This window comes from Tachyglossus aculeatus, chromosome 17 (assembly GCF_015852505.1).
Source record: "Tachyglossus aculeatus isolate mTacAcu1 chromosome 17, mTacAcu1.pri, whole genome shotgun sequence".
In the NCBI taxonomy this organism is placed as follows: Eukaryota; Metazoa; Chordata; class Mammalia; order Monotremata; family Tachyglossidae; genus Tachyglossus; species Tachyglossus aculeatus.
In genome coordinates this window covers 58,384,167-58,407,692 of record NC_052082.1, presented here as the reverse complement: position 1 = coordinate 58,407,692, position 23,526 = coordinate 58,384,167, and the positions used below count along the sequence as shown (strand labels likewise).

The following is a 23,526-nucleotide window of genomic DNA, read 5'->3' as shown; positions in this document are numbered from 1 at the left end:
GCTCTGCACACGGTAAGCGCTCAATAAATACGATTGAATGAATGAATGAATGAATAAGTCAAGTTGGACACAATCCCTGTCCCTCTGTGGGGCTCACAGTCTCAATCCCCATTTTGCAGGTGAGGGAACTGAAGCCCAGAGAAGTGAAGTGACTTGCCCAGAGTCACACAGCAGACAAGTGGCAGAGCAGGGATTAGAACCCATGACCTTCTGGCTCCCAGGGCCAGGCGCTATTCCCTACACCATGCTGCTTCTCACGATTGTACTTCCCAAGCGCTTAGTACAGTGCTCTGCACACAGTAAGCACTCAATAAATACGATTGAATGAATGAATTCTCAGGAATGGGAATGACGGTGTTGACTGAATCCACACTTTGTGCCGAGCACTGAGCTGAGCGTGGGGGTAGACATGGGAGACTTAGATTGGACACATAGGGCTTGCAGCCCTAAGAGGGATGGAAGGTGGGGATCCCATCCTCATTTTATAAGTGGGGAAACTGAGGCAGCAAGCGGCCACTCCAGTGACTCCAGGGACAGCCACCTTCTTGCTGTAGGTTCCCTGGGCTGGAGGGAGGGTGGGGAGGGTGGGCCTCGGAGACCCCCCAAGCCTCACTCCTAGTTCCCCTGGATTGGGGAAGGAGCTGGGGCATGTGGGGGACGCCCAAGACCCCCCAGCACAGCCCTGGACTCTCCACCATCTCCTCTGGCCCCCCCCGGACCTCCGGCGTTTCCCCAGGGCGAGGGCCACCTCTTGCCGCCCGCCGAGGGTCTTATCGAAGCAGCGTGGCTCAGTGCAAAGAGCCCGGGCTTTGGAGTCAGAAGTCACGGATTCAAATCCCAGCTCCGCCGATCGTCAGCTGGGTGACTTTGGGCAAGTCCCTTCACTTCTCTGGGCCTCAGTGACCTCATCTGTCAAATGGGGATGAAGACTGTGAGCCCCCCGTGGGACAACCTGATCACCTTGTAACCTCCCCGGTGCTTAGAACAGTGCTTGGCACATAGTAAGCAATTAAATGCCATCATTATGATTATTATTATTATCTCTCTGGAGCACAGCCCGGCCGGCCGGCCAGCTGGCCGCACGCACTGCTGACCCTTTCCTGCCGACAGCTTGCGTTTCCTCTGCGGCCTTTACTGCTGCTGCTGGGTTTGGGACTCCGCCCCCCCTCCACACACCCACCCCCCCGTCTTCCCTTTCCCGCCCCCGCCAACCCCCTGCCTATCTAAGCGAACCCACCCCCCGGCAATGCCCTCCGTCCCCACCCAGCCCGGCCCTCAGAACCCAGTGGCCAAGGCCAGGAGGACGAAGCTGCGGGGCCAGTGGCCGGGCCAGGCCGGGGCCGGGGCCGGGTGGTGGGGGGCAGGTGGCCGGGGTGAATAGGGGAGCCCCCCAAGCCCTCCCGGCAACCATGCAGCGGCGGCTCGAGGGCAAAGTGTCCTCCTTCTTCTTCGAGTACGACACCCCCAGGATGGTACTCGTGCGCAACAAGAAAGTGGGGGTCACCTTTCGGCTGATCCAGTTCGTGGTCCTCGTCTACGTCATTGGGTAAGGATGGGGCCGGTCGCCTGGGTTGGGAGGAAGGGGTCATCTCGTCCATCCCCCTGCCTCCGGGCTGGGCTCCCGTGGCCGGGCGGCTCGGCCGGGCGTCATGGGGAGCCCCGTGGCCGGCAGTGGAGCCCCAGAGCTCCTCTCCTCATCTGGGCATTGGGGGCCTGAAGCCCGGGATCGTGGCTTCCCAAGCGCTTAGTCCAGTGCTCTGCACACAGTAAGTGCTCAGTAAATGCGATTGAATGAATGGCGACGGCCGGGGAGATGTGAGAGGCAAACCAGGGCTATGGGGGTGGGCAGGAGGAGGGTAATCGGGGGAACCTACATCCCTCAGCACATCTCAGAGTCTGCCAGGCCAGCGAGGGATGGAGAGAAACCAGATTCCTGTGGGTGGGGAGGGCACAGTGCGTGGGTGCGTTGGGGTGTGGATGTGGTGTCAAATTTAGGCCGAGAGGAGCGGTGCCCGGGGGAGAGGGGGGTCAGTGTCTCAGGGCCAGGAGGAGACTGTGCAGGGGCGGAGGCCGTCGGGAGCCGGGGACCAGCTGTCGGGGCAGAGGGTGGGGTGGGCCAGGGCGATGTCCATGGCCACCGCTTGGCGAGGGGCCCCGGCCCACGCCTTCTCCCAGGTGCTCCCTATCTCTCTCTCTCACACTCACACATACCCATACACGTCTCCGCAGCAGATGAGTGGGGGGCTGGGGGAGGCCGTGGTCCCGGCGGAGACCCCGGTGGCAGTGGTGGCACCGGGCACGGTTTCCCTGCTCGCTCCGTCGGGCCGCAGTCCTGGGCTCTCCGGAGCCTTGCCAGCAGGGCCCACCCGACCCCCCCCCCCCCCACATCCTCCCGCTGTGGGGCCGTGAAATTCTGCGGCTGAAAAGTGTCCGTGTTTTAGCCCCTGGGGAGGGGGCCGGCCAGCCTGAGACGGACAGGAGGAGCCCGGAGCCGTTGCCTGCCAGATCTGATAGCTGGGCCCAGGAAAACCACAGAGGAAGAAGGGAGCGGCTCGTTTGCCGGCTCTGGGACGTTGGCTGGGGTCGGAGGACTTGGGCTAGGCCATCCGCCCTCTCCGCCTCACTCCCGGGATTCTCCCCAGCAAGGTGTCATGGTGGGAGTGTGGCCTGGCCGGCGTGGTCCGGCCTGTTGTCCGGCGCCTTCCGGCCGACACCCCCAGTCCCCGGGGCCGGGATCCCCCCTCGGGCTGGTGGAAACTTGAAGCGGAAACCTCCCCACACCTCCAGAGCGTCCTGCCCCACACCCCGATGTGAGTTTGCAGGAAGGGGATGCTACAAATGGGACTTTCGGTTCTAATATTCTCCAACTTCTGCTCCGACTCCCCCTCCCCCAGGCCCGGAGCCGACCAGGCCGTCTGTTTCTCTTAGGACGGGATGGGGGATGGGGACAGGGAGGGAAAGCTGCGTTCGAGGACCCCTGCACTCGGACAGGTTCAGGAGAGCCAAGATCCCAACGGCCAGCCCTCACAGATTCCCCCAATAAAAGTAATCATCATCAATGTGCTCTTTGGTCAGCGCTTACTATGGGCCAAGCACTGTACTAAGCACTAGAGCAAGCATAAGGCCCTCAGGTCAGACACAGGCCTTGTCCCACCGTCTGAGTAGGAGGGAGGACAGGAGTTGACTCCCCATTGGACAGATGAGGAAACTGAGGCCCAGAGAAGTGAAGTAAATCTACTGTGCCACTATTGCTCTGGACACCGTGAGCAGTACGGGTTGTAGTTCTCTCGCATTACGTATTCCCTTCTAGACTGTGAACCCACTGTTGGGTAGGGACCGTCTCTATATGTTGCCAACTTGTACTTCCCAAGCGCTTAGTACAGTGCTCTGCACACAGTGAGCACTCAATAAATACGATTGATTGATTGATTACACACTGCAGGGTTGCAAGCCCACCACAAAGCTGAGACAGAGGCCAGGAAGTGCAGCACGCACACCCCGTTACTCCTTAGCCTCCGGCCGCGATTTGCTTCTAATGATAAGAATAATAATTGTCATGTGTGTTAAGCGCTCACTACGTGCCCAGCACTGTACTAAGCGCTGGGGTGGATACAAGCAAATCGGGTTGGGCAAAGTCCCTGTCCCACGTGGGGCTCAAAATTTCAATCCCCATTTTACAGACGAGGGAACTGAGGCCCAGAGAAGTAAAGCGACTTGCCCGAGGTCACACAGCAGACAAGTGGCGGGGTTGGGATTAGAGCCCATGAACTCCTGAATCCCAAGTCGGTGCTCTATCCACTACGTCATGCTGCTTCTACCCCAGCGCTTAGTACAGGGCCTGGCAAACCGTAAGCGCTTAACAAATACCACAATTATTATTATTGTTATTCTCCATGCGCCCACCCGCAGCTGGCGTCCTAGCAGGATAGGCTGGGGTGGTGGGGAAGAGCAGGCCCCCCACTCTCCCGTCGAGTCCCGTGAAGACCGAGGGGTGGAAATGTGTGCTTTGGCAGGGCCAGGTGTCTTGGCCGGGGTCCGGAAAGCCCGGCCCCACGCAAATCGAAACAAGGGTAGCAGCGTGGCTCGGTGGAAAGAGCCCGGGCTTTGGAGTCAGGGGTCATGGGTTCAAATCCCGGCTCTGTCAACTGTCAGCTGTGTGACTTTGGGCAATCAATCAATCAATCAATCAATCGTATTTATTGAGCACTTACTGTGTGCAGAGCACTGTACTAAGTGCTTGGGAAGTTGGCAACATATAGAGACAGTCCCTACCCAACATTGGGCTCACAGTCTAGAAGGGGGAAACAGAGAACAAAACAAAACATATTAACAAAATAGAATAAATAAAATAGATATGTACAAGTAAAATAAATAAATAGAGTAATAAATCCGTACAAACATATATCCATATATACAGGTGCTGTGGGGAAGGGAAGGAGGTAAGGCGGGGGGAAGGAGAGGGGGAGGAGGGGGAGAGGAAGGAGGGGGCTCAGTCTGGGAAGGCCTCCTGGAGGAGGTGAGCTCTCAGTAGGGCAAGTCACTTAACTTCTCTGGGCCTCGGTTCCCTCATCTGTAAAATGGGGATTAAGACTGTGAGCCCCCTGTGGGACAACCTAATTACCTTGTAACGACCCCAGCGCTCAGAACAGTGCTTTGCACATAGTAAGCGCTTAACAAATACCATCATTATTATTATTATTATCATTAAGGGTTATCTGTGGAGCTGCCCCGTGTGCCCATAGATGGTAGGATGGTCCACTTTATGGTGATGGACTAGGGGGGCTTTGTAGGCACCGACTGCCGAGGTGGAAAATTCCTCTCTGCACCACCCATCCCAGGAGGCTGTTGGCACTGACGCGTTTCCATCCCTGACCCTGGACCTTGTGGATCGATCGATCGATCGATCAATGGGTTCATGCTTTGTGGGTACCCAACAGTGGGGCGGCACAGACAGGACAGACAGAATGTCAGACCACCCTTCCCCCTACCAGTAATTTCCGCTCTAAGGGTCCGGACAGATGGATGCTTTCACTTTGGAATGGGGACGGGGGAGCTCATAACCGGTGGCTCAGAGGAGAGAGCTTGAGTGGCTTATTTCTGTTGCAAGCCTGGACTTCAAGATAATAATAATAATGGTATTTGTTAAGCATTTACTATGTGCAAAGCACTGTTCTAAGCACTGGGAAGGTTACAAGGTGATCAGGTTATCCCATGGGGGGGCTCACAGTTTTAATCCCCATTTTACAGATGAGGGAACTGAGGCCCAGAGAAGTTAAGTGACTTGCCCAAAGTCACACAGCTGACAATTGGCAGAGCCAGGATTTGAACCCATGACTTCTGACTCGAAAGCCCGTGCTCTTTCCATTGAGCCACGCTGCTTCAAGATCCCATTCATCCCCGGCTTCCACGCCGTCGGGCCTGGGAGTAAGTCAGTCAGTCAGTCGTACCGATGGAGCGCTTACTTTGTGCAGCGCACTGTATTAAGTGCTTGGGAGAGGACAATAAAACAATAAGCAGACACATTCCTGACCCACAATAAGCTTACAGTCTAGAGAGGGAAACAGACATTAATAGAAAAAAAGAAATTACAGATATGTATACAGATGCTGTGGAGCTGGGAGCAGGGAATGAAGCATCCCTGATCGCAACAAATGTCCTGGGACGCCTTCTCTTCCGGAGCCAAGTTCTGCTCGGTTTACTTTATACGTGCCGCTCCCCTTGTCTGGGGCGGTTGGGGAACCGCCAAACTCGAGGAGCCTTTGAGGGAGACTGAGGCACAACTCCCAGAATGCCGTGGGACCCAGGGGAGGCCGAGAAGACCGAGCGTCACCAGGGAGCGAGAACAGCCAAGCGGGCCAGGAGGGGCGAGGGAGGTTGAGTTTCCCGGTTCAGTCAAGCCCACCCCAACTTTGGAGCTTTGTAGGCAGGGAATGTGTCTGATTACTGTTGTACTCTCCCAAGTGCTTAGTACAGTGCTGTGCACACAGTAAGTGCTCAATAAATACAACTGAATTGATCGAATGAGTGGATATCGGCCCACCGCCCCGCCCGAGGCAGTTGTAGACTGGAAGCTCGGCGAGGGGTGGATTGTGTCTGCTACCTCTGCCGTCCTCTCCCAAAAACCAGGTGCGCTATTTTGTCTCCTCTCCCTCTCCTCACCCGCTTCCCCCCGCGGGCCGGCCTCCAGGTGGGTGTTCCTGTACGAGAAAGGCTACCAGACGGCCGACAGCCTCATCAGCTCCGTCTCAGTGAAGCTCAAAGGGCTGACGGTGACCAATGTGTCCGGTATGGGCCCGCACCTCTGGGATGTGGCCGATTATGTCTTCCCGCCACAGGTGAGCCCCGGGGGGTGGCCCAGGGACCCCATCACCTCCCAGTTGCCAGCGGGCAGTGGGCTAGTGGGCCCGACCCGCCCTCACCCCTCAAAGCCCTAAGAACTCCTCTTCTTTCTCCTTGACCCCTGGCTCTTGTCTAGAAGCCCCTTCCTGCAGGGAGCACTCAGGGATTTTTTAAAAAATATATAATAATAATGGCATTTATTAAGCGCTTACTATGGGCAAAGCACTGTTCTAAGCACTGGGAAGATTACAAGGTGATCAGGTTGTCCCATGGAGGGCTCACAGTCTTAATCCCCATTTTGCAGATGAGGTCACTGAGGCCCAGAGAAGTTAAGTGACTTGCCCAAAGTCACACCGCTGGCAATTGGCGGAGCGGGGATTTGAACCCATGACCTCTGACTCCAAAGCCCGGGCTCTTTCCACTGAGCCACGCTGCTTCTCTGCTTTTTAATGGTATATGTTAAGCACTTTCTATATTCCGGGCGCTGTTCTAAGCTCCGGGGCAGATATAAGTGCATCAGGTTGGACAGAATCCCTGTCCCACGTAGGATTCACGGGCTTTATCCCCATTTTACCGATGAGGTAACTGAGGCCCAGAGAAGTGAAGTGACTTGACCAAGTTCACACAGCAGAGAAGTGGCAGAGCTGGGATTAGAACCCGGGTCCTTCTGACTCCCAAGCCTGGGCTCTATCCACTAGGCCAAAGGTCTTCTGCAAATGTGTGAAGATCCACGTGTAAATCTAGTCAGGGCATGTAAATGTCAGCTCCCCCAGTTGGATGGAGAAAATCAGGCAATTTTAGATTAAAAAAGGACCTCCTCGGGGGCCGATGGATTCTCTCTCTGTCTGTTTCTGCTTCTATCTTTCCCTCTGTGTCCTTCGGTCTCTTTTTCTCTCTTGGCCTTTATGTCTTGTCCTCTCTCTTACTGGATGGGCAGTCAGGGATGGAGTGAGGAGAGAGTCGGGGTGGGGGATGGCCCATGCTGGGTCACTGGGGGAGAGTCGGGGATGGAGAGGGGAGAATCAGGGGTTGGGGTATGGGCTTTCTTTAACCAGGAGGGTGGATGTCCAGGGAGGCAACCAGTACGTGGTTCCTCCAGCATCCTGGTGGCCCCGGGGTGACTGGGCGGGAGGTAGGAAGGGGACAAGGCTCTGGGACCAATATTCTCACAAGTTCCTAGCCCCAGCCCTTCTCTCCCCTAAGGATCTCCAGTCCCATGGCCTTCCAGCCTGACCCGTTGTCCCTCCTCCAGGGGTCCAGCTCATTTGTGGTCATGACCAACTTCATCCTCACCACCGATCAGCAGCAAGGACATTGCCCAGAGGTGAAGCCCGGCCGCTGGGTCCCGTTGGGCTTGGGGAGCTGGGGTGGACCAGCCGGCTGTGGGAGGGCCGAGTTGGGTATCCGAGGGAGCTGGGCTCGCCCTCTCCGACCCAGAAGGCCCCCGGCCTCCCCCTACCAAAAGCCCCTGTGGTGCTAATTCTCTCCCTCGTGTTGTCTCCTGGGGCAGGAAGGGCGGCAGTTCCCCGTTACCCAGGGCGGAGGGGCAGAGTGGGGCCCTGGGCCACCATTTTCAAGGTTGAAGGTGTGCTTTTAGAACTCGCTCCGCCACGGCACCCCTGCAAGCCCGGATCCGGGGCCTCCCACTCTGGAATACATCGAGGGGACACCCCAGGGCCCAGGGGATTGGATGCGACCACCTCTGACCTCACGTGTGACCCCCGGCTGGCTCCGGCCGGCTCTGCTGTCCCCTCGCTACAGCTCCCCGAGGCTGGGACATGTCGAAATGACCAGGATTGCTCCCGGGGACTGTTCCTGCGCACGGGCCAAGGTGAAACCCATTACCCTTGATGCCCTGGGACCCGGGGACCCAAACCCCCAGAATGCAGGCTGGCTGTCCGAGATGGGCTCTGGTCTCTGCTGGAGGGGCTGGATGGAGGGAAACCAGAGGGCGGGAAACACGTTCAGTCCCAAGACTCCATGACCTCCCTCTTAGAGCCCCCTCTCCCAATTCCCACCAGGGACTCCAGGGCTGTCCCCTCCCTTCCCTCTTGGGAAAATGCCCACCCCACCACCACCGTTCTTCTGAGAGTCCCACCTCTCTCCGTTCATTCCCCCCTCTCTTCCTTCAGGCATCAAGACAGGCCGCTGTGTCTCCTTCAACACGACGATCAAGACCTGCGAAGTCTTTGGCTGGTGTCCCCTGGAGGTGGATGACAAGGTTCCTGAGTAAGAGCCATGGCTGCGCCGTCTCGCTCCCCCCCCCCAACCTCCAGGATGCTGTCCCCATCACCAAACCCCAAGGTCTCCCTTGACCTCGGGACTCCAGGATGAGGCACGGGGATGCACAGAGAGGTGTTAGCTCCACGGGGAGTGATGGGGCATTGCCTGTTGGCTCTGGGCAGCCTGCCAGCCCTCTCAGCCTTTCCCCACCCCTTTGGGATCAATCCCCAGCCCATCTAGCTTGACCCTTCCAAAGCCCGACCCACCCCGCAGTGCCCAGTAAATTGCTCTGTGCCCAGAGATGTCTAGGCCAGCTCCTCGAGCGCAACAGGTGTCCAATGCAGTTGCCATCTGATCCTGTTTTCCTCCTGCCTCTCCATGCTCTCCTCTTGCCCCGTTTCCCCTGGAAGCCGTGGTGGCCACCCAAGCAAGCCCTCTATAAATCTGTGTCCTGTCCTCGCTGTGGGCAGGGAATGTGTCTACCAACTCCTTTATATTGTATTCTCCCAAGCGCTTCTTACAGTGCTCTGCACCCAGTAAGCGCTCAGTCGATACTACTGATTCCTTGATTGATTGATTGACTGCCTCTCCTAGTCCTCCCCTGCTCCAAGAGGCCGAGAACTTCACCCTCTTCATCAAGAACAGCATCAGTTTCCCTCGATTCAAAGTCAACAGGTGAGCTGGCCATAGGGGTAGATGCAGGATGATGATAATTATAATAATAACTTTAAAAACCACTGTGGTATTTGTTAAGTGCTTACTCTGGGCCAAGAACTGTACTAAGCCCCGGGGTAGATACGGCAGTGCGGCTTAGTGGAAAGAGCACGGATTTGGGAGTCAGAGATCATGGGTTCTAATCCTGCTCTGCCACTTATCAACTGTGTGACTCCGGGCAAGTTATTTCACTTCTCTGTGCCTCAGTTCCCTCATCTGTAAAATGGGATTAAGACTGTGACCCCCTGTGGGACATCCTGATTACCTCATATCTACCCCAGCCCTTAGAACAGTGCTTGGCACATAGTAAGCCCTCAACAAATACCATCATTATTATACAAGATCATCAGGTCAGACATAGTCTCTGGCCCACATAGGACTAGGGGGTCTAAAAAGGAGGGAGAGCAGGTCTCTTAGGCCCATTATACAGATGAGGAACAGGCCCAAAGAAGGTGAATGACTTGCCCAAGGTCATTGAGCAGGCCAGCGGCAGAACTGAGACCAGAAACTTGGTCTCTTGACTCCCCTTGACAATCAAATCATATTTGTGGAGCCCTTACCGTGTCCAGAGCGCTGCACTAAGTGCTTGGGAGAGTACAGTACAACAGAGTTGGAAGACATGTTCCCTGCCCACAAGGAGCTTACAGACTAGAGTGGGGAGACCGACATTAATTACAGATATGAATGTAAGGGCTGTGGGGCTGAGGGAGGGGTGGAGTAAATCAATCAATCAATCAATCAATCAATCGTATTTATTGAGCACTTACTTTGTGCAGAGCACTGTACTAAGCGCTTGGGAAGTACAAGTTGGCAACACATAGAGACAGTCCATACCCAACAGTGGGCTCAGAGTCTGAAAGGGGGGGAGTCTAAAGGGGGGGGGAGCCAAAAGGGGGGGGAGTCTAAAAGTGGGGGGAATGTGCTTGTCATTCATTGTCATATTTATTGAGCACTTACTGTGTGCAGAGCACTGTACTAAGCACTTGGGAAGTACAAGTTGGCAACATATAGAGACGGTCCCTACCCAACAGTGGGCTCACAGTCTAGAAGGGGGAGACAGAGAACAAAGCAAAACATATTAACAAAATAAAATAAATAGAATAAATATGTACAAATAAAATAAATAAATAAATAGAGTAATAAATACATACAAACATGTATACATATATACAGGTGCTGTGGGGAGGGGAAGGAGGTAAGGCGGGGGGGATGGAGAGGGGGAGGAGGGGGAGAGGAAGGAGGTGGCTCACTGTGGGAAGGCCTCCTGGAGGAGGTGAGCTCTCAGTAGGGCCATGAAGGGAGGAAGAGAGCTAGCTTGGCAGATGTGTGGAGGGAGGGCATTCCAGGCCAGGGGGAGGATGTGTGCTGGGGGTCGATGGCGGGACGGGCGAGAACAAGGCCCGGTGAGGAGATTAGCGGGAGAGGAGCCGAGGGTGAGGGCTGGGCTGGAGAAGCAGAGAGGGAGGTGAGGTAGGAGGGGGCGAGGTGATGGACAGCCTTGAAGCCCAGGGTGAGGAGTTTCTGCCTAAACGCTTGTAATAAGCGTTTGTAGTTGGGGAGAGGGATTGTCTGTCAGATATGAAGAGGGAGGGCAGTCCAGACCAGAGGGAGGATGGAGGCTGGGCCCTTTTCACTTGGCCGCACTGCCTCTAATGTCTGATATGTATGTGGTGGGGGCAGGTGGGTGGGGAGGGGTATATGTGTTTTTACAAGTGGTGCATGTGTGGGTCCCCATGTGTTCTCCAGCCCTCCAATTGGTTAGTGCCCTGAGGTTGGGGGCTGTACAGGACCTCAGTCCTGCCCTGCCTATGCAGGGGTCAGTGCTCCGTGGTCAGGTGAGAGTCGAGGGGATGTCCGGAGGGAGACCAGACCCCTACCCAAGGCATCCACAGGCTGCCCGCTGTCTGCGAGCTAGGGGAGCCAACCGTTCTGACCAGTACAGACCCAAAGGAGGCCATCCTGACCATTGGCCAGTCCGGTCCCAGAGGTCCTTTGGATTGTGAGCGTTGTGCCGGAGAGGTGTGAGTCTCACTGAGCAGCCAGCAGCAGTTTCCCCTGGGCACCCCCCCATGTCCGGCCCTCTCCCGCAGCGTTATTCAGGTCCCTTTCCCGGAACAGGCGCAACTTGGTGGAGTCCATCGATCGCAAGTACCTGAAAACTTGCTTATACCACAAGACGCAGGACCCCCTGTGCCCCGTCTTCAAACTGGGCTACATCGTGAGCGAGTCAGGACAGGACTTCAGGGCCCTGGCCTCCAAGGTACGGGGAGCTCCGGGGTCCCCCCTGGGTGGGGACGGAGGGCGGCGGAGGAGGAGGGAAGGGACCCGTGCTGGCGGGTGGAGTGGGGAGCTAAAGGACCGGGACAAGTCTGGAGGGCCTTCCCTGGTCACGGCGCTCTAGGCCGAGATGGCCGGGGCACCCCGGGATGCCCTGGACCCCCTGGGAAAGGGTGGGTTCCTGCAGATGGCAGGGGGCACCAATCACCACAGTGAGGACCCCTCTATCAGTCAACCAAGGGTAAGTACCAAGCGCCTACTCAGGGCAGGGCACTGGAATTAGCATTGGGCATTCATTCATTCATTCGATCGTATTTATTGAGCACTTACTGTGAGCAGAGAACTGTACTAGGCGCTTGGGAACTACAAGTTGGCAACATATAGAGATGGTCCCTACCCAACAGCGGGCTCACAGTCTAGAAGGGCAGTTCTGGACAGAAGCAGGACACACAGACCCTCAAGGGGCTCACAGCGTGGAGGGGAAGTGATGGGCAGACAGGCGCACAAAAATCAGTTAGCAATAGTGGGAACGCCAGGATAGGGCAGGAAGAAGCGTGGCTCCTGGTTGGGAAAAGGTCCCAACCAGTTCCTTGGAGGCGGAACTGAAGACCGGGGGTCGGAAGGGGGTGTAGGAAACTTGTTTGTGTGCACCTCCTAAGGGAAGCAGCGTGGCCTGTGGGTAGAGCTTGGGCCTGGGGAACAGGGGACCTGGGTTCTAATCTCAGCTCCATCACGTTCCTCCTGTATGACCCTGGGCAAGTCACTTCACTTCTCGATGCTTCAGTTTCCTCAACACCAAAACGGGGATTTAGTACCTTTTTTCTCTTGTACTTGGACTGTGGGCCCCCTGTGGGACAGGGACTGTGTCTAACCTGATTAACTTGTATCTACCCCAGGGCTTAGAAATAATAATAATAATGATAATGATGGCATTTGTTAAGCGCTTACTATGTGCAAAGTACTGTTCTAAGTGCTGGTGGGGGATACAAGGTGATCAGGTTGTCCCAGGTGGGGCTCACAGTCATCATCCCCATTTTACAGATGAGGTCACTGAGGCTCTGAGAAGTTAAGTGACTTCCCCAAGGTCACACAGCAGACATGTGGTGGAGCCGGGATTCGAACCCATGACCTCTGACTTCAAAGCCCGGGCTCTTTCCACTGAGCCACACATAGAGTTAGCGCTTAACAAATGCCATAAACTGAGCTCCCCCCCTTGTGGGACAACCTGATTACCTTGTATCTATCCCAGCGCTTAGAACAGTGCTCGGCACATAGTAAGCGCTTAACGAATTCCATAATAATTATTATTATTATTAAAACAACATCAACAACAAAAAAGAGACCTCTCCGTGAACTTCTTTAGCCATAACTGAGAGGCCTATACTTCCTAGAACGCTCTGAGAATGAGAATCAATCGGCAAGCCGGGTGAAGTCTTTTAAATTTAGGTGAGGGGATGGTGGTACTCTCGCTCCCTTTCTGTCTCTCTTTCTCTTTTCCTGCCTGCCGGGACTCACCCTGATAGCCTTGTTGATTCGTAAGTACACACGCTCCGAACTTTGACCCTCATTTAGTTGAGGAAGTTTACTTGGGGATTTAGAGTCGTTTGTGGGTTTATCGAAGTCTAGGATGTGTTTTGGGGTGTGTATGAAGCCTGGACCCGATCTAGCTTTCTGCCCTTTCTCTCCTTGAGCTTAATTCAACCAATCTTTGGGTATTTTCCAGGGGTTGGGGGCGCGGGTCTGAGATTCACGATCCGAGACGTTAGGAATCGCCCATGTTCCGGTCTCTCCTCTCCAGAGGCCCCGTCCCTCCGACCCCGACTCCTTCCTCAGCATCCTCACACTCTTAGCTGGACCTTAGCTGGACCTCCTCTGCCGCTAATCTCCTCACTGTGCCTCGTTCTCGCCTGTCCCGCCATCGACCCCCGGCCCACGTCATCCCCCAGGCCTGGAATGCCCCCAATCCCTCTGCCCATCCACCAAGCTCTCTTCATCCCTTCAAGGCCCTACTGAGAGCTCACCTCCTCCAGGAGGCCTTCCCACACTGAGCCCTCATCCCCCTCTCCATCCCCCCATCTTACCTCCTTCCCTTCCCCACAGCACCTGTATATATGTATATATGTTTGTACATATTTATTACTCTATTTATTTTACTTGTACATATCTATTCTATTTATTTTATTTTGTTGGTATGTTTGGTTTTGTTCTCTGTCTCCCCCTTTTAGACTGTGAGCCCACTGTTGGGTAGGGACTGTCTCTATATGTTGCCAATTTGTACTTCCCAAGCGATTAGTACAGTGCTCTGCACACAGTAAGCGCTCAATAAATACGATTGATTGATTGATGCCCCAGTTGGGTCAAGTGGGCCTGAGTCTGGGCCGGTCCCAGATCACCTGACCGCTGTCCCCAGAACAAAGCCTGCCGCCTTTCCGCTCCCCAACAGAGCTGCTTCTGCAGGCCCGGACGCCTGCTCAGCCTGAACTCCGTTTTAGACCCCACGGGAGTAGAGAAGCAGTGTGGCCTAATGGATAGAGCAGGTGCCTGGGAATCAGAAGGACCCGGATTCTAATTCCGGCTCTGTCGCTCTTCTGCTGTGTGACCTTGAGCAAGTCACTTCACTTCTCGGGGCCTGAGCCACCTCAAGCGGTGAAATGGGGATTAAAACTGGGGACCGGGACTGTGTCCAGCCCAATTTAATTGTATTCACCCCATTCATTCATTCAATTGCATTTATTGAGCACTTACTGTGTGCAGAGCACCGTAATAATAATGCTGGTATTTGTTAAGCGCTTACTATGTGCAGAGCACTGTTCTAAGCGCTGGAGTAGATACAAGGTAATCAGGTTGTCCCACGAGGGGCTCACAGTCATCATCCCCATTTTACAGATGAGGGAACTGAGGCCCAGAGAAGTGAAGTGACTTGCCCAAAGTCACGCAACTGACAAGTGGCGGAGCCGGGATTTGAACCCACGGCCTCTGACTCCAACCGTACTAAGTCATTCATTCATTCATTTAATCGTATTCATTGAGCGCTTACTGTGTGTAGAGCACCGTACTGTCATTCATTCATTCATTCAATCATATTCATTGAGCACTTACTGTGCAGAGCACTGTACTAAGCGCTTGGGAAGTACAAGTTGGCAACATATAGAGACAGTCCCTACCCAACAGTGGGCTCACAGTCTAGAAGGGGGAGACAGAGAACAAAACAAAACATATTAACAAAATAAAATATTTATTCTATACATTTAGAATATATTTATTCTATTTAGAATAAATATGTACAAATAAAATAAATAAACAGAGTAATAAACACATACAAACATATATATATATATATATATATATACATATATACATACAAACATATAAGTGCTTGGGAAGTACAAGTCGGCAACACAGAGACCCAATGTCCGGCTCACAGTCTAGAAGTGGGGAGACAGACAACAAAACAAAACGTGTAGACAGGTGTCAAAGTCGCCAGAACAAATAGAAATAAAGCTCTATGCACATCATTAGCAAAATAAAGAGAATAGTAAATATGTACAAGTAAAATAGAGTAATAAATCTGTACAAATATATATACAAGAGCTGTGCGGAGGGGAAGGAGGTAGGGTGGGGCGGGATGGGGAGGAGGAGAGGAAAAAGGGGGCTCAGTCTGGGAAGGCCTCCTGGAGGAGGTGAGCTCTCAGTAGGGCTTTGAAGATAAGCACTTACTGTGTGCAAAGCACTGTTCTAAGCGCTGGGAGGTTATAAGGTGATCAGGTTGTTCCACAGGGGGCTCACAGTCTTCATCCCCATTTTACAGATGAGGGAACTGAGGCACAGGGAAGTGAAGTGACTTGCCTAAAGTCACACAGCTGACAGTTGGCGGAGCCGGGATTTGAACCCATGACCTCTGACTCCAAAGCCCGGGCTCTTTCCACTGAGCCACGCTGCTCCCCAGAACCTAGTACAGTGCCTGGCACCTAGTAAGTGCTTAACAAATGCCACAAGTCTTATTATAATGCAGACGACCCAGGACGCTGGGACACTTGGGCCCCTACTCCCTCCCCTCTGAGAGGGAAGGGGGAGAGGTTCTTGGTTGAGATGATAATAATAATAATGATGGCATTTATTAAGCGCTTACTATGTGCAAAGCACTATTCTAAACGCTGGGGTGTTACAAGGTGATCAGATCTTCTAGACTGTGAGCCTGCTGTTGGGTAGGGACCGTCTCTATATGTTGCCAACTTGTACTTCCCAAGCGCTTAGTACAGTGCTCTGCACACAGTAAGCAATCAATCAATCAATCGTATTTATTGAGCGCTTACTGTGTGCAGAGCACTGTACTAAGCGCTTGGGAAGTACAAGTTGGCAACATAGAGACGGTCCCTACCCAACAGTGGGCTCACAGTCTAGAAGGGGGAGACAGAGAACAAAACCAAACATACTAACAAAATAAAATAAATAGAATAGATATGTACAAGTAAGATAAATAAATAGAGTAATAAATATGTACAAACATATATACATACATATATACAGGTGCTGTGGGGAAGGGAAGGAGGTAAGATGGGGGGATGGAGAGGGGGATGAGGGGGAGAGGGAGGAAGCACTCAATAAATACGATTAAATGAAATGAAATGAATCGGGTTGTCCCACGTGGGGTTCACAGTCTTAATCCCCATTTTGCAGATGAGGTAACTGAGGCTCAGAAAAGTCAAGTGACTTGCCCAAGGTCACACAGCAGACATGTGGCGGAGCCGGGATTCGAACCCATGACCTCTGACTCCCAAGCCCGGGCTTTTTCCACTGAGGCACGCTGCTTCTATGATGAAGTCCCCAGGGTTGGAATTGAGCAGAAACAGTAGGGTCAGCCTGACCAGCCTGGAATGGGGAAGCAGAGGGGGGGACTGTGAAGCATGATAGATGAGGGAAGAGAAGAAGCAGCGTGGCTCAGTGGAAAGAGCCCGGGCTTTGGAGTCAGAGGTCGTGGGTTCAAATCCCGGCTCCGCCACTTGTCAGCTGTGTGACTTTGGGCAAGTCATTTCACTTCTCTGGGCCTCAGTGACCTCATCTGGAAAATGGGGATGAAGACTGTGCGCCCCCTGTGGGACAACCTGATCACCTTGTAACCTCCCCAGCGCTTAGAACAGTGCTTTGCACATAGTAAGCGCTCAATAAATGCCATTATTAATTAATTAATGAGGGAAACCGAGGAGTCCTCCGGGTGTCGACCGCCTCTGGTCCTTCTGCCCCGGGCAGGGGGGCGTGGTGGGCATCACCATCGACTGGAACTGCGACCTGGACTGGCCGGTGAGATTCTGCAAGCCCATCTACCAGTTCCACAGCCTGTACAACGAAGGGAACAACGTCTCTCCCGGGTTCAACTTCAGGTGCGGATCCCCGGCCCCGTCTGGGCCCGGAGAGGCCGTCAGCCGGGGCCTAGTCCTGGGGAGGGCGGGCAGGGCGGGCTGCCAGTTTGGGCTGCTAGCTCTGAAGCTTACTTGCAAGGGTGTCCTAATCCCAAAGTGGGTGGTGGGTGTCATGGGGGTGGGCTCATGGCAATGCTGGCACTCGGTTTCCAACCTCCTTACACACCCCTCTTCCTCTCAATTGGCAACCAATTCAGAGCCCCTTCCACTCCCACCCCAAGCCCCCCCCCTCATTGATCTGAGGGTCCCCTGGTTACTAGGGCTGAGCTGGGCCCTCTCCCTACCTTCCCCCCACCCGGGACCTCCTTGGGGCTCACCCCCTTCCACCCAAGACCCCCAGAGTGTCCATCCGGCCCGTGTCCTTGAGGGTGTCATCCTGAGGGGTGTCAACCCGGCTCCCTGGACATTTTCGGGGGCCTTGCGGGCTCTGGAAGTGGGGCAGAAGAGGACGGGGTCCCAGCAGTCCTTCCCAAGGGGGCTAAGTGGTGTGTCCCGGTCTCCAGCCTGGGGCCTGGAGTGTAGTGCGGACGCTCCCCCGGGCCTATCCCTGTCACTTCCCGGGCTAGTGGCGGCGCGCCCGGAAACGGATTGGGCCAGCTAGAGCGGGAAGCCCGGTGGATCCAGGGCCCACCGTCCGGGAGAGGAGGGTGTGAGCCGGCTTGGGTCTCTGCCGCCCGGCCCCAGATTCGCCCGGTACTACACCAACGGGACCAACCGCAGAAACCTGTACAAGGTGTTCGGCATCCGATTCGACGTCCTGGTGGACGGGAAGGTGAGGGCCCTACATCCCAGCTCGGCACCTTCCCCCGTTCCCCGGTTGCCCCCCAGGGTTGGTGGCAACAGTGGAGAGGAAGTCCCTGGGTTGGGAGGTGGTATCTGTGCCAGCGGGGCAGCGAGAAAAACGCTCAGACCCGTGGGGTGGGGGCAGAGGCCGGGTTCCCCCCACCATGACATCCATCCCCTTCTCTCCCTCTGCGTCCCACTCCGGTCTGGCAGGCTGGGAAATTCGACATCATCCCCACCATGACCACCATTGGTTCTGGGATCGGGATCTTCGGGGTGGTGAGTTCCAGGGTGATCGGGGGGCGTAGGGGGCCGATTCCTCCCCTCGCCCCCCGCCTCCCTCCTTATGCTGGGGAAGCCGGGGTGGGCATCTTGTGGGGTGGGAGTAGGGGGCAGGGAAGAATATCTAAGGGATGTGGGGGAAGCAGGAAGGGGCAGTGCCCTGTCAAGGGACCCAAACTGGAGGGACTGGCCCCTGGATAGTTATTCATTCATTCATTCATTCATTCATTCATTCAATCGTATTTATTGAGCGCTTACTGTGTGCAAGGCACTGTACTAAGCTCTTGGTAAGTCCAAGTTGGCAACATCTAGAGACGGTCCCTACCCAACAGTGGGCTCACAGTCTAGAAGGGGGAGACAGACAACAAAACAAAACATATTAACAAAATGAAATGAATAGAATAAATATGTACAAATAAAATAAATAAATAGAGTAATGAATACGTACAAACACATATACATAGTTATGTTTTGGGTTTTTTTTTTTTAATGGTACTTGTTACCATTTAATGGGGAAGCAGCATGCCTTAGTGGATAGAGTATGGGCCTGGGATTCAGAAGGACCTGGGTTCTAATCCCAGCTCCGCCACTTGTCTGCTCTGTGACCTTGGGTAACTCATTTCACTTTTCTGTTTCTCTGCTACCTCATCTGTAAAACAAGGATTAAGATTGTGAGCCCCATGGAGCTCACATATTTATTTTTGCACATATTTATTCTATTTATTTTATTTTGTTAATATGTTTTGTTTTGTTCTCTGTCTCCCCCTTCTAGACCGTGAGCCCACTGTTGGGTAGGGACCGTCTCTATATGTTGCCAACTTGGACTTCCCAAGCGCTTAGTACAGTGCTCTGCACACAGTAGGTGCTCAATAAATACGATTGAATGAATGAATGGGGGACAGGAACTGTGTCCAACCCAATTCCCTTGTATCTAGCACAGCGATTAGTACGGTTCCTGGCACATCAGAGCACTTAACGAATACCACAGTTGTTATTATTATTATTGTTTAGTGCTTAGTCTGGGCCAGAGACTGTTCTAAGCACTTGGGTAGATACAAAGTAATCAAACAGAGACTGACCGTCACAGCTACACATGTTCACACACATACAAGCACACACGTGGACGGATACGTCTACACAGATCCAGCAGGGATGACCCCTCTCCAGACTCTTTCCTTCTCCCCCTACTCCCTGGAGGAGTCGCTGATCCGGGGAAAAGGGGGAGAAATGGGGATTTGCAGTGAGATGGGGTCTGGGCTGCAGCTGGGGCCCGGAGGAGCGGTCCCCATCCGTCCGGCAGCCTGGGAAGATGCCTTTCTGCCCTCCCAGGGTGGCGTGCATTCCTCTACGCCCGCATCCTTCCACGGCTCGCACGCAGGGCCCAGGAAAGCAGGGCTGGACGTTGTATTTACAAACAGGGGAGGCCCACTGGGGATGGGCTCAGACCAGTCAGGGCCCCTGACCACTGGGCTGGGGGTCACCAGCTGGGTTGGCCCAAGCTGCTTAATAATAATAATAATAATAATGGTATTTGTTAAGCGCTTACTATGTGCAAAGCACTGTTCTAAGCCCTGGGGAGGTTACAAGGTGATCAGGTTGTCCCCCGGAAGGCTCACAGTCTTCATCCGAATTTTACAGATGAGGTAACTGAGGCCCAGAGAATAATCATGGTTGAACATCCGTGCTGGTCTCACTAGTTGGGGATGGAGAGGGGAGAGTCGCAGGTGCTGGGTCAATGGGGGAGAAGCAGGGATGGAGAGGGGAGAGTCAGTCACCCCTGACCATTCATTCAATTATATTTATTGAGCGCTTACTCTGTGCAGAGCACTGTACTAAGCACTTGGCACAGTACAACGCACCAATAAACAGTGAGGCTCCCCGCTCACAACAAGCTTACAATCTCATTGGATGTTCAGGAGGACAACCGACATATAATAAAAATAATGATGGCATTTATTAAATGCTTACTAGGTGCAAAGCACTGTTCTAAGTGCTGGGGGGATACAAGGTGATCAGGTTGTCCCACATGGGGCTCACAGTCTTCATCCCCATTTTGCAGAGGAGGGAACTGAGGCCCAGAGAAGTGAAGTGGCTGGCCCAAAGTCACCCAGCTGACAAGCAGAGGAGCGGGATTAGAACCCATGACCTCTGAGTCTGTCCAAGCCCCCCCACCCCCACCCCCTGAATCTTGGCTCACTGGGGCCACCTGGCGGGCAGAGGTCGAAACAGCAGGCAGGACTCTGGTCCACATTACCAGCAGGGATTCAAACATTCATTCATTCATTCGTCCATTCATTCATTCATTCGTTCAATTGCATTTATTAAGCGCTTACCATGTGCAGAGCACTGCACTAAGCGCTTGGGAAAGCACAATGCAGCAATAAAGAGTGACAGTCCCTGCCCACAACGAGCTCACAGTCTAGACGGTTGTAGGGAGGTTGGGGGGAGACAGAGCAGCGTGGCTCAGTGGAAATAATAATAATAATAATAATAATAATAATAATAATAATAATAATGGTATTTGTTAAGCGCTCACTATGTGCAAAGCACTGTTCTAAGCACTGGGGGGGATACAAGGTGATCAGGTTGTCCCACGTGGGGCTCACAGTCTTCATCCCCATTTTACAGATGAGGTAACTGAGGCCCAGTGGAAAGAGCCCAGGCTTTGGAGTCCGGTGTCATGGGTTCGAATGCCGGCTCTGCCAATCGTCAGCTGTGTGACTTTGGGCAAGTCACTTCACTTCTCTGGGCCTCGGTTCCCTCATCTGTAAAATGTTATAACGTAAAATGTTATGTTGCCAACTTGTACTTCCCAAGCGCTTAGTACAGTGCTCTGCACACTGTAAGTGCTCAATAAATACGATTGATGATGATGATGATAATAAAATGGGGATTAAGACTGTGAGCCCCCCGTGGGACAATCTGATCTCCTTGTAACCTCCCCAGCGCTTAGAACAGTGTTTTGCACCTAGTAAGTGCTTAATAAATGTCATTATTATGTTATTATCATTACAAATAAACAGACATCAATATAAAGAATAAAATTACAGGTCTATACGTAAGTGCTGTGGGGCTGCGGGCGGGGAAGAGCAAAGTGAAGTAGAAGGGAATGGGAGAGGAGGAAAAGTGGGTCTTAGTCAGGAAGGCCTCTTGGAGGAGATGGCCCTTCAGTTCATTCAGTCGTGTTTATTGAGCGCTTGCAGAGTAATTGTCTGGTGGATTTGAGGTGGGAGGGCATTCCAGGCCAGAGGTGGGATGTGGGCCAGGGGTCGGCGGTGAGACAGGAGAGATCAAGGCGCAGTCAGAAGGTTAGCAGCGGAGGAGTGAAGTACGCGGGCTAGGTTGTAGAAGGAGAGAAGCAAGGTGAGGGAGGAGGGGGAGAAGTGATAGAGTGCTTTAAAGCCAATGGTGAGGAGTTTTTATTTGATAAAGAGGTAGATGGGAAGCCACTAGAGATTTTTGAGGAGGCAGGTGACAGGTGCTGAACGTTTCTGTAGAGAGATGATCCGGGCAGTGGATTGAAGTGTGGACTGGAGTTGGGAGAGACGGGAGGTTGGGAGGTCAGCAAGGAGGCTGATGCAGTCATCTAGGGGGGATAGGATGAGTGATGGTATTCACGGGGTAGCAGTTTGGATGGAGAGGAAAGGGCAGATTTTCGCAATGTTGTGAAGGTGAGACTGACAGGATTTGGTGACGGTTTGGTGACCTATGTCGCCCACTGAGAAACGGCCACCCCTTCCTTCCTTCCCTCCCTCCCTCCCACCCGCTGTGAGCCTGTGGCCTGCCCAGGTCAGGACTCCAACTCCGACAGGGGCCCCAGCAGAGTTGGTGCCCGGGGTGGCCCACCTGACATCCTTGACTCTTCCCTCTCCATCTAGGACATTTCCCCAGTGCCCCAGCACAGACCATCCACCCTCCCCGCCAAAGTCTCCCCTCTCCATCCTTGCCTCTCCCCCAGCGACCCAGCACGGACCACCCAACAGCTCTGATTTTCCCTCCGTGTAGAATCTTACGGTTCCCTGAGAAGTGGGGTGAGGGCTCACTCTCTGTTCGGGGAACTGGGAAAGGGGCAGAGGGAAGGGGAAGATCAATCAATCAATCAATCAATCGTATTTATTGAGCACTTACTATGTGCAGAGCACTGTACTAAGCGCTTGGGAAGTACAAATTGGCAACATATAGAGACAGTCCCTACCCAACATTGGGCTCACAGTCTAAAAGGGGGAGACAGAGGACAAAACCAAACATACTAACAAAATAAAATAAATAGAATAGATATGTACAAGTAAAATAAATAAATAAATAAATAAATAAATAGAGTAATAAATATGTACAAACATATATACATATGTACGGGTGCTGTGGGGAAGGGAAGGAGGTAAGATGGGGGGATGGAGAGGGGGACGAGGGGGAGAGGAAGGAAGGGGCTCAGTCTGGGTTGGACCGAGGAGGAGGAGGCACGAACCTCCCCTCAAGGGGACCGCAGTGGTCGGATAAAATGGTGGCGGGTTGGAGTGCCCGGGGTGCTTTAATCTGGATAAACCAGGGAAGGAATCCGGCCCAGCAGAGTGGTGGCAGTGAATGGCAGTGGCTTTCACCGTATTGCTTCAGGCTGGGTCCTCCCAGGGTCTGGGGCCCAGGTGGAGGGGGATGGGGGTGTGGCAGGGGTCCCCCGGCTGGCCCCTGAGTTTTCCCTCGCTCCCAGGCCACGGTGCTTTGTGATCTGCTGCTGCTGCATATCCTGCCCAAACGGCACTACTATAAGCAGAAGAAATTCAAGTACGCCGAAGACGTGGGGCCCGGACCTGTAGGTGCCCGACCTGGGGGGGTAACTGGGGGCAGAGGGAGAGGGGTGGGCAGCTCTGGTTCCGGGCGTGGGACCCCCGGGAGCCGCCCAGGTGGTCCCGGCCAATCCCCGCTCCGTGTATGTCTCAGGGCCGGCAGAATCTGGCCCCCGGGTCCTCGCGGGCGGGCCTGCAGGAAGGCGTGAAGACCCCATGATGGGTAAGTGGGCGGCCCCCACCCGGGTCGTACATCTTGATTACATCTGTGTCTGTTGAATGCCCACGCTGTGCCAAGCACTCTGCTCAGCATGGGGGTAGATGCAGGATCATCAGGAGCGAACACGGTCCCTGTCCCCCACGGGGCTCACAGTTTCAGGGGAGGGGCGGCACGGCTCTTATCCCCACTGACTGGGGCCCAGAGAGGGAAAAGCAACTGATCAAGGTCACACAGGAAGCCGGCCCCAGAGAGTGAGGGAGGCCCAGGAGAGGGGGAGGTCAGCATGGGGAAGGGGAGCCTCTGGCCGAGACCTGACTCCTTCCTGGCCATCCCTCCGCAGGCCTCGCTGATCCGGATCCCTCCGCGTCCCGTCTCCCGGGGACGTGACCGGGCGCCGACGTGCCGGGCCTCAGCCTCGGCCTCACCGGGCCCGCACCGTGTGAGCCTTCCCTAGCCTGTTTACAGCCCGGTGGTCTGGGCCAGAGGCCGA

General features: G+C 54.1%; 1 protein-coding gene across 1 annotated transcript; it reads left to right on the top strand.

The window, feature by feature from the left end:
- Positions 1 to 1,409: 1,409 nt before the first annotated feature.
- P2RX1 (purinergic receptor P2X 1) lies at positions 1,410 to 23,095 on the top strand. The gene is made up of 12 exons (XM_038759698.1): positions 1,410 to 1,546; positions 6,188 to 6,335; positions 7,592 to 7,663; positions 8,101 to 8,170; positions 8,472 to 8,568; positions 9,157 to 9,237; positions 11,395 to 11,536; positions 16,801 to 16,931; positions 17,655 to 17,742; positions 17,967 to 18,032; positions 22,741 to 22,846; positions 22,971 to 23,095. Exons 1-12 carry the CDS (start codon positions 1,410 to 1,412, stop codon positions 23,093 to 23,095), a joined length of 1,263 nt encoding a protein of 420 aa, XP_038615626.1.
- The last annotated feature ends 431 nt before the right edge of the window (positions 23,096 to 23,526 follow it).

What these genes read in the sequence shown, in the direction of transcription:
- P2RX1 (XM_038759698.1), top strand. Translation starts at nt 1,410, where the DNA reads ATGCAGCGGCGGCTCGAGGGCAAAGTGTCCTCCTTCTTCTTCGAGTAC. An exon ending in GTGGATGACAAGGTTCCTGA is followed by an intron (nt 8,569 to 9,156) that starts GTAAGAGCCATG and finishes TGCCTCTCCTAG; the next exon opens with TCCTCCCCTGCTCCAAGAGG. An exon ending in CCTCGATTCAAAGTCAACAG is followed by an intron (nt 9,238 to 11,394) that starts GTGAGCTGGCCA and finishes TTCCCGGAACAG; the next exon opens with GCGCAACTTGGTGGAGTCCA.